At 50.7% G+C, this 14,164-nt stretch overlaps 1 protein-coding gene across 2 annotated transcripts in view; it reads left to right on the top strand.

Moving 5' to 3' along the window:
* Positions 1-1,876: 1,876 nt before the first annotated feature.
* ddx27 (DEAD (Asp-Glu-Ala-Asp) box polypeptide 27) overlaps positions 1,877-14,164 on the top strand; it is a 22,455-nt gene continuing 10,167 nt past the window's right edge. Inside the window, exons 1-12 of one of the 2 annotated variants that reach the window (XM_030051011.1) lie at positions 1,877-2,182; positions 3,627-3,779; positions 3,951-4,010; positions 4,088-4,268; positions 4,696-4,751; positions 4,967-5,053; positions 9,174-9,279; positions 11,160-11,333; positions 11,785-11,935; positions 12,501-12,600; positions 12,716-12,857; positions 13,446-13,599. In XM_030051011.1, coding sequence (XP_029906871.1) covers positions 1,964-2,182; positions 3,627-3,779; positions 3,951-4,010; positions 4,088-4,268; positions 4,696-4,751; positions 4,967-5,053; positions 9,174-9,279; positions 11,160-11,333; positions 11,785-11,935; positions 12,501-12,600; positions 12,716-12,857; positions 13,446-13,599 — 1,583 coding nt within the window. In that variant the 5' untranslated portion in view covers positions 1,877-1,963. The remainder of the gene's footprint in view (positions 2,183-3,626; positions 3,780-3,950; positions 4,011-4,087; positions 4,269-4,695; positions 4,752-4,966; positions 5,054-9,173; positions 9,280-11,159; positions 11,334-11,784; positions 11,936-12,500; positions 12,601-12,715; positions 12,858-13,445; positions 13,600-14,164) is intronic. The other variant, XM_030051010.1, reaches the window with a different exon arrangement.

A 14,164-nucleotide genomic window follows, 5' to 3' on the forward strand; every position in this document is an offset into this window, starting at 1 on the left:
GCAGCCTCGGTGCCTCCATCATCCAAAATACTGTTGGTTTAAAAAAAACAATACACTTTTTAAACTTGTCAAATGTTTTCAGTTGTATATTAACTGATGCTGGAACTGTAACGACACCATTGGCCCGCATGAGGATGTGTTGCCGTGGTAACGGCTGCTCCAGGTGACGGATCATCCAGGCTCGGTCTGTTGCTACAGAACACACCTGTTCCTCTGGGTCTGTCTCACCTGCTGCTGCACGCACCGTCTTCATATAACTTTATATTTTCCCTTTGTATGTTATTCTGGGGAGAGCGAGCAGACGACCTGCAGGTCTCAGGGTTCAGGCTCTTGGTGTCTGCTGGCTTTCATTTGTACCAAATTAAAGAAAAAGGAAACCAGAATGCTGCCACGTCTGTGCGAGAGGCTTCATCCAGCTCAGTTTGACCACAGGAGGCAGAACTCTGTCAGGTCTGCTGAAGCAGCTGGTTTTGTTATGGATTTTTTTTTTTTTATTAACACACACACACACACAGCAGAAACAAACCTGTCACTGGTTTGGCTCTCGGCACGTGGTGTCATAAACAGAAAAATGTAAAATGTCAGTGTGACAGTTGGTCATTTGTGCCATTTTCTGAAAAAAAACTGGAGGTGTTAGAGGACAGAAATGTCCAGAAACTGGTATAAAAATACAATATTAGTATTTTTTTTTTCCCACTTTCATTCACCCACACTGAGGCCCGTGTGTGTGTGTGTGTGTGAGAATCGGTGGGTGAGCGAGGGTGTGTGTGAGAGAGAGAAAGGGAAACAAGGATAGACATGACCTGCACATTCTATTTCTAGCTGTGCACATACACACATCATGTTGACATCTGTATCAACACACACACACGCGGTTTCTGCCAAAAGTGCTGCATGGATGAAGCGCACGAGGCTGCCGACCCCGTGTGAAAATATGAAAGCAGCACCATGTTTTATAATATAATGCTGCGTTTGATGGTGTGATGCCCATGAACTGAAAAATGAGTTTTTATTGTTTTGGGTTCATACTGGGCCTTTTTCCCTGTAAGGGGGCAGACATTTTGGGAATGCCTGAACATTGAATTGCTAATATATTCCAGCCATTTTTTTTTTTTTTGGGGGGGGGGGGGGGGGGGGGGACCTCTCAATGTATATGGGCGTTTGGGCCTTGATACCAGGAATTAAAAAAATGTGGTTTCAAAGTCCCATTTTGGGGAATTACACTTATCATCAGAGGTGTGGTTACATTTTTAAAATTACTGAAAAAAACATAATTTCAGTAAACTTCATGCCCGTCGTTTCTTAGATAACAGCGTGAGGGTCAGAGATGACAGAGTGAGAGCGCTGACTGAGGATCTGCTGAGGTTCTCCACACGTTCCTCACTGCTGCAGGATCTTCTGAGCAGGCTCTGACGACCTGCAGCACCTTTCCAGCTGTTGGCAACTAAAATGAAAAGTTTGATGGAGTTATTTGTTTTCAAGGGTTCGTCTCTCAAGATTCACACTTAAGGATCCTGTGGAATATTTTTTTATATAATTTCCAAGATGGTTTTAATAAGATATTTCCAAAACGCTGCAGTCACTGGGCAGTGCCAGATCATACCTGTAGGAGCTGCATCTCTGGCACGCAGGTGAAATATTCTAATTAAATATGTGCAGCTTAACAGGTGTGTGCTATGTTCTGTGCGCAGTGCTGAACTGAAATGTCCGCGGCATCATATCAGCGAGTTAAACTGGTTTCTACTGGTTTTCAAATTATGAATGCGCCGACAACATTCACCTCTGACCTCTGACCTCTGACGTGCTCCCTTCCATCTCGTACACGGTCACTTCTCACCTGTAACAGAGCAGAGGCCTGCAGGGTCAGTGTCGCCTCCGGCCGGCAGAGGGCGCTGCTCTGCCAGCCGCGGCTCACACGGAGCACACTTCCTGCTTCCGTCAACACACGTGTGTATGTGTGTGTATGTGTGTGTGTGTGTGTTTGCCGAGAGATACGATAAGACTGAGGCAGAACAGCAGAACCAACAGAACCAGCAGAAGCAGCAGAACCAGCGGAACCAGCAGAACCAACAGAACCAGCAGAAGCAGCAGGATGAGCGGAGCCGCGGTTCCGGACCTGATCAGAACCATTTCTGACGGGGAGCAGAGCCCGGAGGAGCCCGACACCGAGTCCGAGGAGGAGGTGAGGAGCCCGGCGGCGACCCGAGGGTCCGCCCGCTGACCGCCGAAGAAACCAGACTGCGACTTTCCGTTTTAACACTCCGCCAAAACATCTAGTTCCCCAAACTACAACTTGTTTAGTAACAAACCAATCAGCGCGCATGCCCCGTTACAGCGTTACATCTGTTACAGCGTTACATCTGATACAGCGTTACATCTGTTACAGCGTTACATCTGATACAGTGTTACAGAGTTACATCTGTTATATCTGTTATAACGTTACATCTGTTACAGCTGGTTAGGGTTGCAAAATTCCAGAAATTTTCAAAGTTGGATACTTTCCATGGGAATATATGGGAATTACCAGGAATTTACAGGAATAATCTCGAAATTTGCAGAATTGCATGTTAGCCTATAAACAGGAACTTAATGTAGTTAAAGAAAGTTTCCAGAATTTCCCTGGTTGGGATCAATAAAGTATATCTATCTATCTATCTATCTAAAAACCATCTTGCAGCATAATCCTGATTAAAACAACCAGATTGAGTTTCTGCTCCGCACTGTGTGTTCCTCAAACCAGCAGGACGAGGCCACACGACTCGGCCTCCATCTGAGCCCACAGACGACATCCAGGCAAGGTTTGGATGATCGGACTGGGCTACATGTATTTGACCTGTGGTATTAAAGTTTAACTGGAATAAAATCAGTCAAAATGTGTTTCTACAGCAGCTCTTTAAGAGGCAGTCTGTCAGGTGCCAGTGAGCTCCGCTGTGATGCTGCTTCTTCTGCTCGCCAGTTTTCATACAAGAATGTAGGTTATAGTTTGATTCAGCTGAAGTGTTCATCTGTTCATCGAGCCTGTTTCTATTCATTTATCCACCATCAGTCTTGAAGGACTGAGAAAAAAAATCTACTCAAAATAAGTCAAAAATGTCATTAGTTTGCGTGCATATCTGCTTATGACAAAACAAAATTTCCAAAATTCCCCAGCTGAACTTCCCGTGGACAGTTTCCGCAATGCTTCCGGAAATTTACCAGAAATGTTCCGCCCCTTTGCAACCCTACAGCCGTCGCTCGGCGCCCGGCCGTCGCTCGGCGCCCGGCCGTCGCTCGGCGTCCAGATGTTAGAAGCTGATGCCGTTTCTGCTCCGTGTTTCTCGTCCAGTTCAGTTCAGCTTCTGTGACGCTTCATGTCGAGGAGTTTAATCTCTAATCTGATGAAGGCTCATAATCCAGACTCATCATCCTAACCCTAACCTAATCCCTTGTTATGTTGTTTCTGTCAGCTGTTGGCAGAATCAGGTGTTATCTGAGTAGAGCCTGATAGACAAACAATAAGTAGAACTGGATAGATAACCAATAGAACCTGATAGGGGAGAACGGAAAACCTCTGTGCGGGAGCCACAGACACACAGCTGATAGGACTGTTGTGATGATGATGTCATGATGATGTCATGCCCCCACAGGACCAGCCCATCATCCTGAACAGGAAGAGGAAGTTGGGGAAGGCGGGCCGCGGGGCGAGAGACTTCAACACAGACTTTGAGTTTGGAGAACGAGACGGGCCGGCCGGCGAGGACTGGGCGCTGTCCGCCGTGATGTCACAGCTCAAGAACAAGGTCCTGCCACAGAACACGCTGCTGATCCTGTAGGTTCTAGAGTAGAACAGCCTGTGGAGGATACATGCAAGCCGTGCAGTCAATATAGAACAGCAGAACATAGAACAGCAGCGCGTAGATCAGGCAGGTTAGGGGTTACATGTTGACTGACTCTGTGTTTGGGTTCTGCAGAGAACCCTCACCTCGCTGGACGAGAAGATCGAGAAGGTCAGGAGGAAGAGGAGAGCCGAGGTGAGAACAGACGCTTGGGTTCTACTTCCTGTAACTGTGATGTCACTGTGATGTCACCGTGATGTCATTTCGTGCAGGAGAAGGACGCACAGAGCGCAGCTGGAGAGGAAGAGGAGGAAGAGGAAGATGTGAAGCCACATCGTGATGGTGGAGATGAGGAGGAGGAGGAGGAGGAGGAGGAGGAGGAGGAGGAGGAGGAGGAGGAGGAGGAGGAGGAGGAGTTTGACTCTGGTGATGAAGATGTTCTGACCAAAGCTGGTGGGTCCAACAGGAAGTCGTTTGTGCTGATTAACATTAACAGGATACAAAATATACAAACATCAAACAGTTTGAATTTGAATTCATGAAGATTTAATCTCATTCCATCTTTAATCCCGATTGCTGTCATCAGTAATCAATCATCATTGATCACCAGTACAGATCAGTGTGTCACATCATGTTTCTCTTGTCCAGATTATACAGATTATCAGATATAGATGATCAATCAGATGATACAGATTATCAGGTATGGATAATTGATCTGTGCTGTTTGAAGAGCCTCCAGTAGAAAACACCTGTGGGATTTGTAGTCCTCATCACTGTGGCTGATATTGATGATATTGATGATATTGATCGATGTTCCTGCCATATCATGATGAAGATGAAGCGACTCACTTCCTGTTTCCTGTTTCCTGTTTTGTGACAGACACTCTGAGGGAGAAAGGACGAAGAGTGAGGAAGAAGAAGGCAGGAGAGGAGGAGGTGAGTGACATCACTTCCCCCTCCACAGGAAATGATGTCAGCTGCAGCTGATTGGTCTGCAGGAAGTAAACCACTAACTGGTACAGAGCAGTTTTGTAATGGGTTGCCATGGTAACAGCATTGTTTGTATTTGACTATGAGTGTTCTGTTTGTGTGTGTGTGTGTGTGTGTGTGTGTGTGTGTGTGTGTGTGTGTGTGTGTGTGTGTGTGTGTAGGCTCCTGAGGCGTTTTATGAAGATGCCTCCAACTACGATGACAAACTGACTTTTCACGACATGAATTTGTCCCGACCGATCCTGAAGGTAACATGACCTCTGACCTCTGAGCCAATCAGCTGGCAGAGGGATGATGATGATGATGATGATGATGATGATGATGGTGGTGGTGGTGGTGGTTAGCACTGATGTTATAGCGATGGGAGTGCGGTCTGTTGTTTCTTCCAGCTCTTGTCTCATTGGTCGGTTGTCCTGCAGGGGGCGCTGCTGCACCAGGTTTTTATTTATTTATTTATTTTTGAAAGGTGGAATGACTTTCATCAGCTGTTGTTTGTAAACAACAGCTGATATCCACCCCTGACGATCTGGTTTCTCATTACAACACTGGTCTTAATAGCATTCTCAATTCCCTTGCTCCGTTAAAAACCAGACCTGTTTCTTTCTCTGTCTCCGCCCCTTGGTTCACCCCCGATCTCCGTCTCATGAAAGCCAAAGGTCGGCAACTGGAACGACTCCACAGGAAAACTGGTCTCACTATTCACAAGGAAATGTATAATAACCACATACTACGTTATAAGGACTCCATCGCCAGCACCAAAACCCACTACTACTCCAGTATAATCACTGCCAACAAAGGAAACTCCAAGTCACTCTTCTCCCTACTCAACAATATCACCCAACCCCAGGACTCTCTCCCTCCTCACTTCTACACAACCTCCTTCTGCAACTCCATTATGTCATTTTTCACTGAAAAAATCGAGAACATCCACGAGCACCTCGGATCAATCCCTCACCTCAGCATCTCAGCCGACTCTCACCCGTCCACACGCCCATTCTCCTCCTTTCATCTCCCCACTCTCTCAGAAATCACAGAACTCATCCAGAAATCCAAGCCGTCCACTTGCCAACTGGACCCCCTCCCCACACAACTTGTTAAAGCCTGCTCCCCCTCCCTGGTCCCCCTCATCTCTGCCATCATCCACTCCTCTCTCACCACTGGAACTGTCCCTACATCCTTCAAAACTGCTGCCATTACTCCAATTCTGAAAAAAACCCGGTGCCGACCCCTCCAACCTCAACAACTTCCGTCCTATATCTAATCTACCTTTCATCTCCAAAATCCTTGAAAAAACAGTTGCCTCCCAACTCCATTCTCATCTATCCCACAACAACCTGTATGAACAGTTCCAGTCCGGTTTCCATCCACTCCATAGCACTGAAACAGCACTTATCAAAATCACCAACGACCTCCTCATGGCAGCTGATTCTGGACTCCTCACCATCCTCATCCTCCTCGACCTGAGTGCAGCCTTCGATACCATCTGTCACACCACCCTCCTCAACAGGCTATCTTCACACTCCATTGGACTGGTTCACATCTTACCTCTCTGGCCGCACTCAGTTCATTCAGCTCAAGTCCCTTAAATCCATCCCCTCCTCCGTTACTTCTGGCGTGCCCCAGGGCTCTGTCCTGGGGCCCCTACTCTTCATCATCTACCTCCTTTCCCTCGGCAATATCTTCCGCAAATTCAACATTCATTTCCACTGCTATGCTGACGACACCCAGCTCTACCTCACCACCAAACCCTCGTCCTCTCTCCCGCCCACCTCCCTTACCGACTGCATCTCTGAAATAAAATCCTGGTTCACCCAAAACTTCCTCAAACTAAACAGCAATAAAACCGAGGTTCTCCTCATTGGCACCAAATCCACTTTATCCAAAACCGACAGCCTTTCTCTCACAATTGACAACTCCACTGTTTCACCCTCCCCCCAAGTCAAGAGCCTCGGTGTCATCCTGGACAGCACACTATCCTTTCAATCCCACATCAACAACATTACCCGGTCTGCCTACTTTCATCTACGGAACATCAATCGCCTCCGCCCCTCCCTTACCCCCCGCACTGCCGCCATCCTTGTTCACAGCCTCATCACTTCCCGCCTGGACTACTGCAACTCTCTCCTCTTCGGCCTCCCTCACAAATCCCTCCATAAACTTCAACTGGTCCAGAATTCAGCTGCCGCATCATAACCGGAACCCCGTCCATCCACCACATCACTCCTGTCCTTCAGCAGCTCCACTGGCTCCCGGTTCAGTTCCGCATTCAATTCAAAGTCCTCCTGTTTACATTCAAGGCCATCCACAACCTCGCCCCCCCATATCTGTCTGATCTCCTCGACGTTCCCACTCCCTCCCGTGCCCTAAGATCCTCTTCCTCCATACACCTGTCTGTCCCCTCCGCCCGTCTCACCACCATGGGGAGCAGAGCATTCAGCCGCTCTGCTCCCCGTCTCTGAATTCATTACCACCCCAACTCAGAAACATTGACTCATTCACCCATTTCAAGTCACAACTCAAAACACATCTGTTCAAAACTGCTTACCTCACCTGATGTCAATTTCTCTGCCTCTTTCTGGTGTTTTATTCTTTATTCTTATTGCTGCTGTTGTTTTTTTTAAATATGTCCTGTTGTTTTAAACGTGTTCTGATGTTTTTTAAATGTGTCCTGTACGGCGACCTTGAGTGCCAAGAAAGGCGCCTTTAAATAAAATTTATTATTATTATTATTATAAACACAACATTCAAGTTTAAGTTCAAATTGAAAGTCGGCCCCTCCTCCCCGGCAGCAGCTTTTTGTTTCCTAGGATGGTGACAGAATGAGATCACTGCCCAAAAGGTAAAACATTCCGTCGTCATCCTAAGAAAAATCATCCTACCGGCCGCTCCCCGTCCAGCAGCTGCCAGGCCGGCGTGGCGTCGCTCTTCCTCCTCCTCCTCTCCCTCGGCGCCCCGCGGCTGAAAGCTCCGCCCCACATCCTCTCGCTGTGGGAGGAGCTTTCTCCGCTCGCCGCCACTGCGTTTCCTTTTTTTAGCGTCTGTGATTTTCTGAGCTTCCCGTTGGATGTGGTGCTGAGGCTCCGGCACGGCGCTGCGCTGTGATTGGCTGGGAGCTCCACACCTGCTGCCCAGAGGCCGACGCCCAGAAGAGTCCTGAGCTCGGCGTGGGCTCTAAATGAGCTGGAACTTGAATTAAAAAGCAGAGGAAATAAATCTGTCAAACACGTGACAATGTTTTATTAAAATGATCGAAAACACTGTTGATATTTATGGATCCTTTATCGTTGTGCCGAGCTCTCATTTAAAACAAAACTCTGCAAATAAAATCTGCCATGAAAAGGTTCTCATTAGTTCCAGCCTAAAGACGTCGGAGTGGAACCCTGTCTATCTCTGAGGCGGTTCCTCATGTTCCTCGTGTTCCTTGTGTTCCTTGTGTTCCTGATGTTCTCATGTTCTGGTGTTCCTGAAGAGAACATGCTCAGGGATGTGTGTGTCCTGTTGAAATTAAGGGTGTTTTCACACATACAGTGTCTAGGCCGGCCTGATTGGTGCGGTGCGGGTCGTGTGAACACAACGAGCCGCACCCGAGGTCGACCCAAACAGCCGTGCCAAGAGTGGCTGAAGGGGTGGAGCGGCGCACCAAGGCCTTTAGTGCGGGGCGGCGCACCAAACCAGTGGTGTGAATGCAGCGAACCCGGGGTCGGCCCAAGCCCGGTGTACTCCACAAGTTTGGGCTACGTAGGCTCCCGTAGTTAGCTGGGCTGGGGTAGAGGACAACATTGTTATATTACTTCGCATTCGCCGTCTCCAGTGCAAGAAAACATTGTTCTCCGCACGCAGCCGTGCCTCGTTTTCAAAGTGGAACGTTATAACTTCCTGACACTGAACGATTGCCAAAAGCAGGAACGTTAGGCGGTGGCGGTTCTGCCTGTGTTCCTGCCCTAAGGGAAATTACCGGCTTGCGCCCTTTCATGTTACTCCTCCAACCCGCCTGCACCCCCGCGGCACCGGGGCACCAGCCGGCATCAGGCCGCTCACCTGTCCGATCCGGCAGACCTGACGGGGTGGGCGCGGTTCCGGCCGGTGCCGCGGCCGGCTCGCCTGATGTCGACCGGTGTGGGCCGGTGCCGGTGAATAAAACTATCTTGTTTTATTCAAACAAGATTTGAGAGAGAGAGAGAGAGAGAGAGAGAGAGAGAGAGAGAGAGAGAGAGAGAGAGAGAGTTCAGGACAAATCCCAGAGCAGCTTCTTTCCATGTCATGTGACGTTTCAGTCAGAACTATTGAACCAAGATCCAAAACAGCTATGAGACATCAAGGATCTTCTTAAAATGATTATTGATTAATATTATTGGTATTGATCCTCAGGCCATCACAGCTCTGGGCTTCCAGCAGCCGACGCCCATCCAGCAGGCCTGCGTCCCCGTCGGGCTGCTGGGCCGCGACATCTGCGCCTGCGCCGCCACTGGGACAGGTACCGCCCCGCCGCTGACACGACACACTGCTCAGAGACACGACAGAGACACGACAGAGACACGACAGAGACACGACACACTGCTCAGAGACACGACAGAGACACGACAGAGACACGACACACTGCTCAGAGACACGACAGAGACACGACAGAGACACGACACACTGCTCAGAGACACGACAGAGACACGACAGAGACACGTCACACTGCTCAGAGACACGACAGAGACACGACACACTGCTCAGAGACACGACACACTGCTCAGAGACACGACAGAGACACGACAGAGACACGACACACTGCTCAGAGACACGACACACTGCTCAGAGACACGACGCACTGCTCAGAGACACGACACACTGCTCAGAGACACAACAGAGACACAACAGAGACACGACACACTGCTCAGAGACACGTCACACTGCTCAGAGACACGACAGAGACACGACAGAGACACGACACACTGCTCAGAGACACGACACACTGCTCAGAGACACGACACACTGCTCAGAGACACGAGACACGAGACACTGCTCAGAGACACGTCACACTGCTCAGAGACACGTCACACTGCTCAGAGACACGACACACTGCTCAGAGACACGACACACTGCTCAGAGACACGACACACTGCTCAGAGACACGACACACTGCTCAGAGACACGACACACTGCTCAGAGACACGTCACACTGCTCAGAGACACGACACACTGCTCAGAGACACGTCACACTGCTCAGAGACACGAGACACGACACACTGCTCAGAGACACGACACACTGCTCAGAGACACGTCACACTGCTCAGAGACACGAGACACGACACACTGCTCAGAGACACGACACACTGCTCAGAGACACGTCACACTGCTCAGAGACACGAGACACAACACACTGCTCAGAGACACGTCACACTGCTCAGAGACACGAGACACAACACACTGCTCAGAGACACGACACACTGCTCAGAGACACGTCACACTGCTCAGAGACACGAGACACGACACACTGCTCAGAGACACGACACACTGCTCAGAGACACGAGACACAACACACTGCTCAGAGACACGACACACTGCTCAGAGACACGACACACTGCTCAGAGACACGACACACTGCTCAGAGACACGACACACTGCTCAGAGACACGAGACACAACACACTGCTCAGAGACACGACACACTGCTCAGAGACACGTCACACTGCTCAGAGACACGAGACACGACACACTGCTCAGAGACACGACACACTGCTCAGAGACACGAGACACAACACACTGCTCAGAGACACGACACACTGCTCAGAGACACGACACACTGCTCAGAGACACGACAGAGACACGACACACTGCTCAGAGACACGTCACACTGCTCAGAGACACGTCACACTGCTCAGAGACACGACACACTGCTCAGAGACACGTCACACTGCTCAGAGACACGTCACACTGCTCAGAGACACGACACACTGCTCAGAGACACGACACACTGCTCAGAGACACGACACACTGCTCAGAGACACGACACACTGCTCAGAGACACGTCACACTGCTCAGAGACACGTCACACTGCTCAGAGACACGTCACACTGCTCAGAGACACGTCACACTGCTCAGAGACACGTCACACTGCTCAGAGACACGACACACTGCTCAGAGACACGACAGAGACACGACACACTGCTCAGAGACACGACAGAGACACGACACACTGCACAGAGACACGACACACTGCTCAGAGACACGTCACACTGCTCAGAGACACGACACACTGCTCAGAGACACGACACACTGCTCAGAGACACGACACACTGCTCAGAGACACGACACACTGCTGTTCCCACAGATTTGTTTATTGGATTTCTTTGCCCCCCCCCCCCCCCAGGGAAGACGGCGGCCTTCATGCTGCCCGTGTTGGAGCGCTTGCTCTATAAGCCCAGGGAGTCCCAGGTGACCCGGGTCCTGGTTCTGGTTCCCACCCGAGAGCTGGGGATCCAAGTCCACGCCGTGTCCCGCCAGCTGGCCCAGTTCACCTCCATCACCACCTGCCTGGCAGTGGGTGAGACAGCTGTCTGTCTGTCTGTCTGTCTGACCTGTCTGTCTGTCTGACCTGTCTCTGTCTGTCTGTCTGTCTGACCTGTCTCTGTCTGTCTGTGTGTCTGACCTGTCTGTCTGACCTGTCTCTGTCTGTCTGTCTGTCTGACCTGTCTGTCTGTCTAACCTGTCTCTGTCTGTCTGTGTGTCTGACCTGTCTGTCTGACCTGTCTCTCTCTTTCTGTCTGTCTGACCTGTCTCTCTCTGTCTGTCTGTCTTACCTGTCTGTCTGACCTGTCTCTCTGTCTGTCTGTCTGTCTGACCTGTCTGTCTGACCTGTCTGTCTGTCTAACCTGTCTCTGTCTGTCTGTGTCTGACCTGTCTGTCTGACCTGTCTCTGTCTGTCTGTCTGTCTGACCTGTCTCTGTCTGTCTGTCTGTCTGACCTGTCTGTCTCTCTAACCTGTCTGTGTGTAGGTGGGTTGGATCTGAAGTCACAGGAAGTGGCGTTGAGGGCGGGGCCAGACGTCCTGATCGCGACGCCCGGCCGTCTGATCGACCACCTTCACAACACGCCCACTTTCCAGCTGAGAGACATCGAGATCCTCGTGCTGGACGAGGCAGACAGGTGACTGTCTGTCTGTCTGTCTGTCTGTCTGACTGTCTGTGTGACTGTCTGTCTGTCTGTCTGCCTGTCTGCCTGTCTGTGTGACTGTCTGTCTGTCTGCCTGACTGTCTGTCTGTCTGTCTGCCTGACTGTCTGTCTGTCTGTCTGACTGTCTGTGTGACTGTCTGTCTGTCTGTCTGTCTGTTACCTGTCAGTCAGACAGACAGACAGGTGGGTGGGTAGACAGGTGCATGAGAGTGATTCCTCTTCTTTTATTTGTATTTCTACATATTTTTATTTTATTCACATGTTCATTTAAAACCACAACTGTTTCTGTGTGCGTGTGTGTGCGCGTGCGTGTGTGCGTGTGTGTGTGTGTGCGTGTGTGTGTGTCTGCGTGTGTGTGCGTGTGTGTGTGTGTGTGTGTGCGTGCCTGCGTGTGTGTGCGCGCGTGCGCATGTGTGTGTGCGTGTGTGTGCGTGTGTGTGTGCGTGTGTGTGTGTGTGTGTGTGTGTGCGTGCCTGCGTGTGTGTGCGCATGTGTGTGTGTGTGTGTGCGTGCGTGTGTGTGTGTGTGTGTGTGTCAGGATGTTGGATGAGTTCTTTGAGGAACAGATGAAGGAGATCATCAGGTTGTGTTCCTACCAGAGACAGACGATGCTGTTCTCTGCGACAATGACAGAGGAGGTACACACACACACACACACACACACACACACACACACACACATATATCTGTGTGTTGTGTATCAGTGTGTATCAGTGCGTATCAGTGTGTGTGTGTGTGTGTGTGTGTGTCCAGGTGAAGGACCTGGCGGCGGTCTCGCTGAAACAGCCAATCAGGATCTTCGTGAACAGCAACACGGACGTGGCTCCGTTTCTGCGGCAGGAATTCATCCGGATCCGACCGAACAGAGAAGGAGACCGAGAGGCCGTGGTGGCTGGTGAGGACCCGCACTACTGCAGTACAATAGTATTTACAGTATTGCAAAATTACTGTATTACTACTTCTGTACTGGGAAGGCCGGCTTATTCTTCTGCGTTGGCGGAGCGTCCGGGGCTGTGACCGCCGCAGAGCCTTGCCTCCCAGAAACTGTAACTTCACTCTGCTGCAGTGCTGCTCTGTACTCTGCTGGGTTAGGTGTTGAGTGTAGAGCTGAAACGATTTCTCAAAGTAATCGAGTACCTCCATTCTTTTTTTGCCTCGGGTCATTTTTCCTGCCTCGAAGAATCGCTTAATAAATAAATAAACAAAAATATAAATCCACGGTGTTTCGCACGGAATATTTTTAATGTGGCAGAACCGAGCGTTTCTCCTCCTGCGCTGCTGTGTGCTCATGCCTAACCCTAACCCATGCTCGTGTGTGTGTGTGTGTCTGTGTGTCTGTGTGTGTGTGTGTGTGTGTGTGTGTGTGTGTGTCTGTCTGTGTGTCTGTCTGTGTGTGTGTGTGTGTGTGTGTGTGTCTGTCTGTGTCTGTGTCTGTGTGTGTGTGTGTGTGTGTGTGTGCGTGCGTGCGTGCGTGCGTGTCCAGCCCTGCTCACCAGGACCTTCCAGGACCACGTGATGCTCTTCACCCAGACGAGGCGTCAGGCTCACCGGCTGCACATCCTGCTGGGCCTCATGGGCCTGAAGGTCGGAGAGCTGCACGGAGACCTGAGCCAGAGCCAGAGACTGGACAGCCTGAGGTGAGACAGGCAGAGAGACAGACGGGCGGACAGAGAGACGGCCGGACAGAGAGACAGACGGGCGGACAGAGAGACAGACGGGCGGACAGAGAGACAGACGGGCGGAGAGACAGACGGGCGGACAGAGAGACAGACGGGCGGACAGAGAGACAGACGGGCGGAGGGACAGAGAGACAGACAGGTGGACAGAGAGACAGACGGGCAGAGAGACAGACGGGCAAAGAGACAGACAGACAGACAGGCGGAGAGACAGACGGCAGAGAGACAGACAGACGGGCAGAGAGACAGACGGGCGGAGAGACAGACGGCAGAGAGAGAGACAGACGGGCGGAGAGACAGACGGGCAAAGAGACAGGTGGACAGAGAGACAGACGGGCAGAGAGACAGCCAGGCAAAGAGACAGACAGACAGACAGGCGGAGAGACAGAAGGCAGAGAGACAGACAGACGGGCAGAGAGACAGCCGGGCGGAGAGACAGACGGGCAGAGAGACAGACAGACGGGCAGAGAGACAGACGGGCAGAGAGACAGACAGGCGGAGTCAGACCTCCGACACCAGCTGGGTT

This window comes from Myripristis murdjan, chromosome 5 (assembly GCF_902150065.1).
Source record: "Myripristis murdjan chromosome 5, fMyrMur1.1, whole genome shotgun sequence".
NCBI classification, from domain to species: domain Eukaryota; kingdom Metazoa; phylum Chordata; class Actinopteri; order Holocentriformes; family Holocentridae; genus Myripristis; species Myripristis murdjan.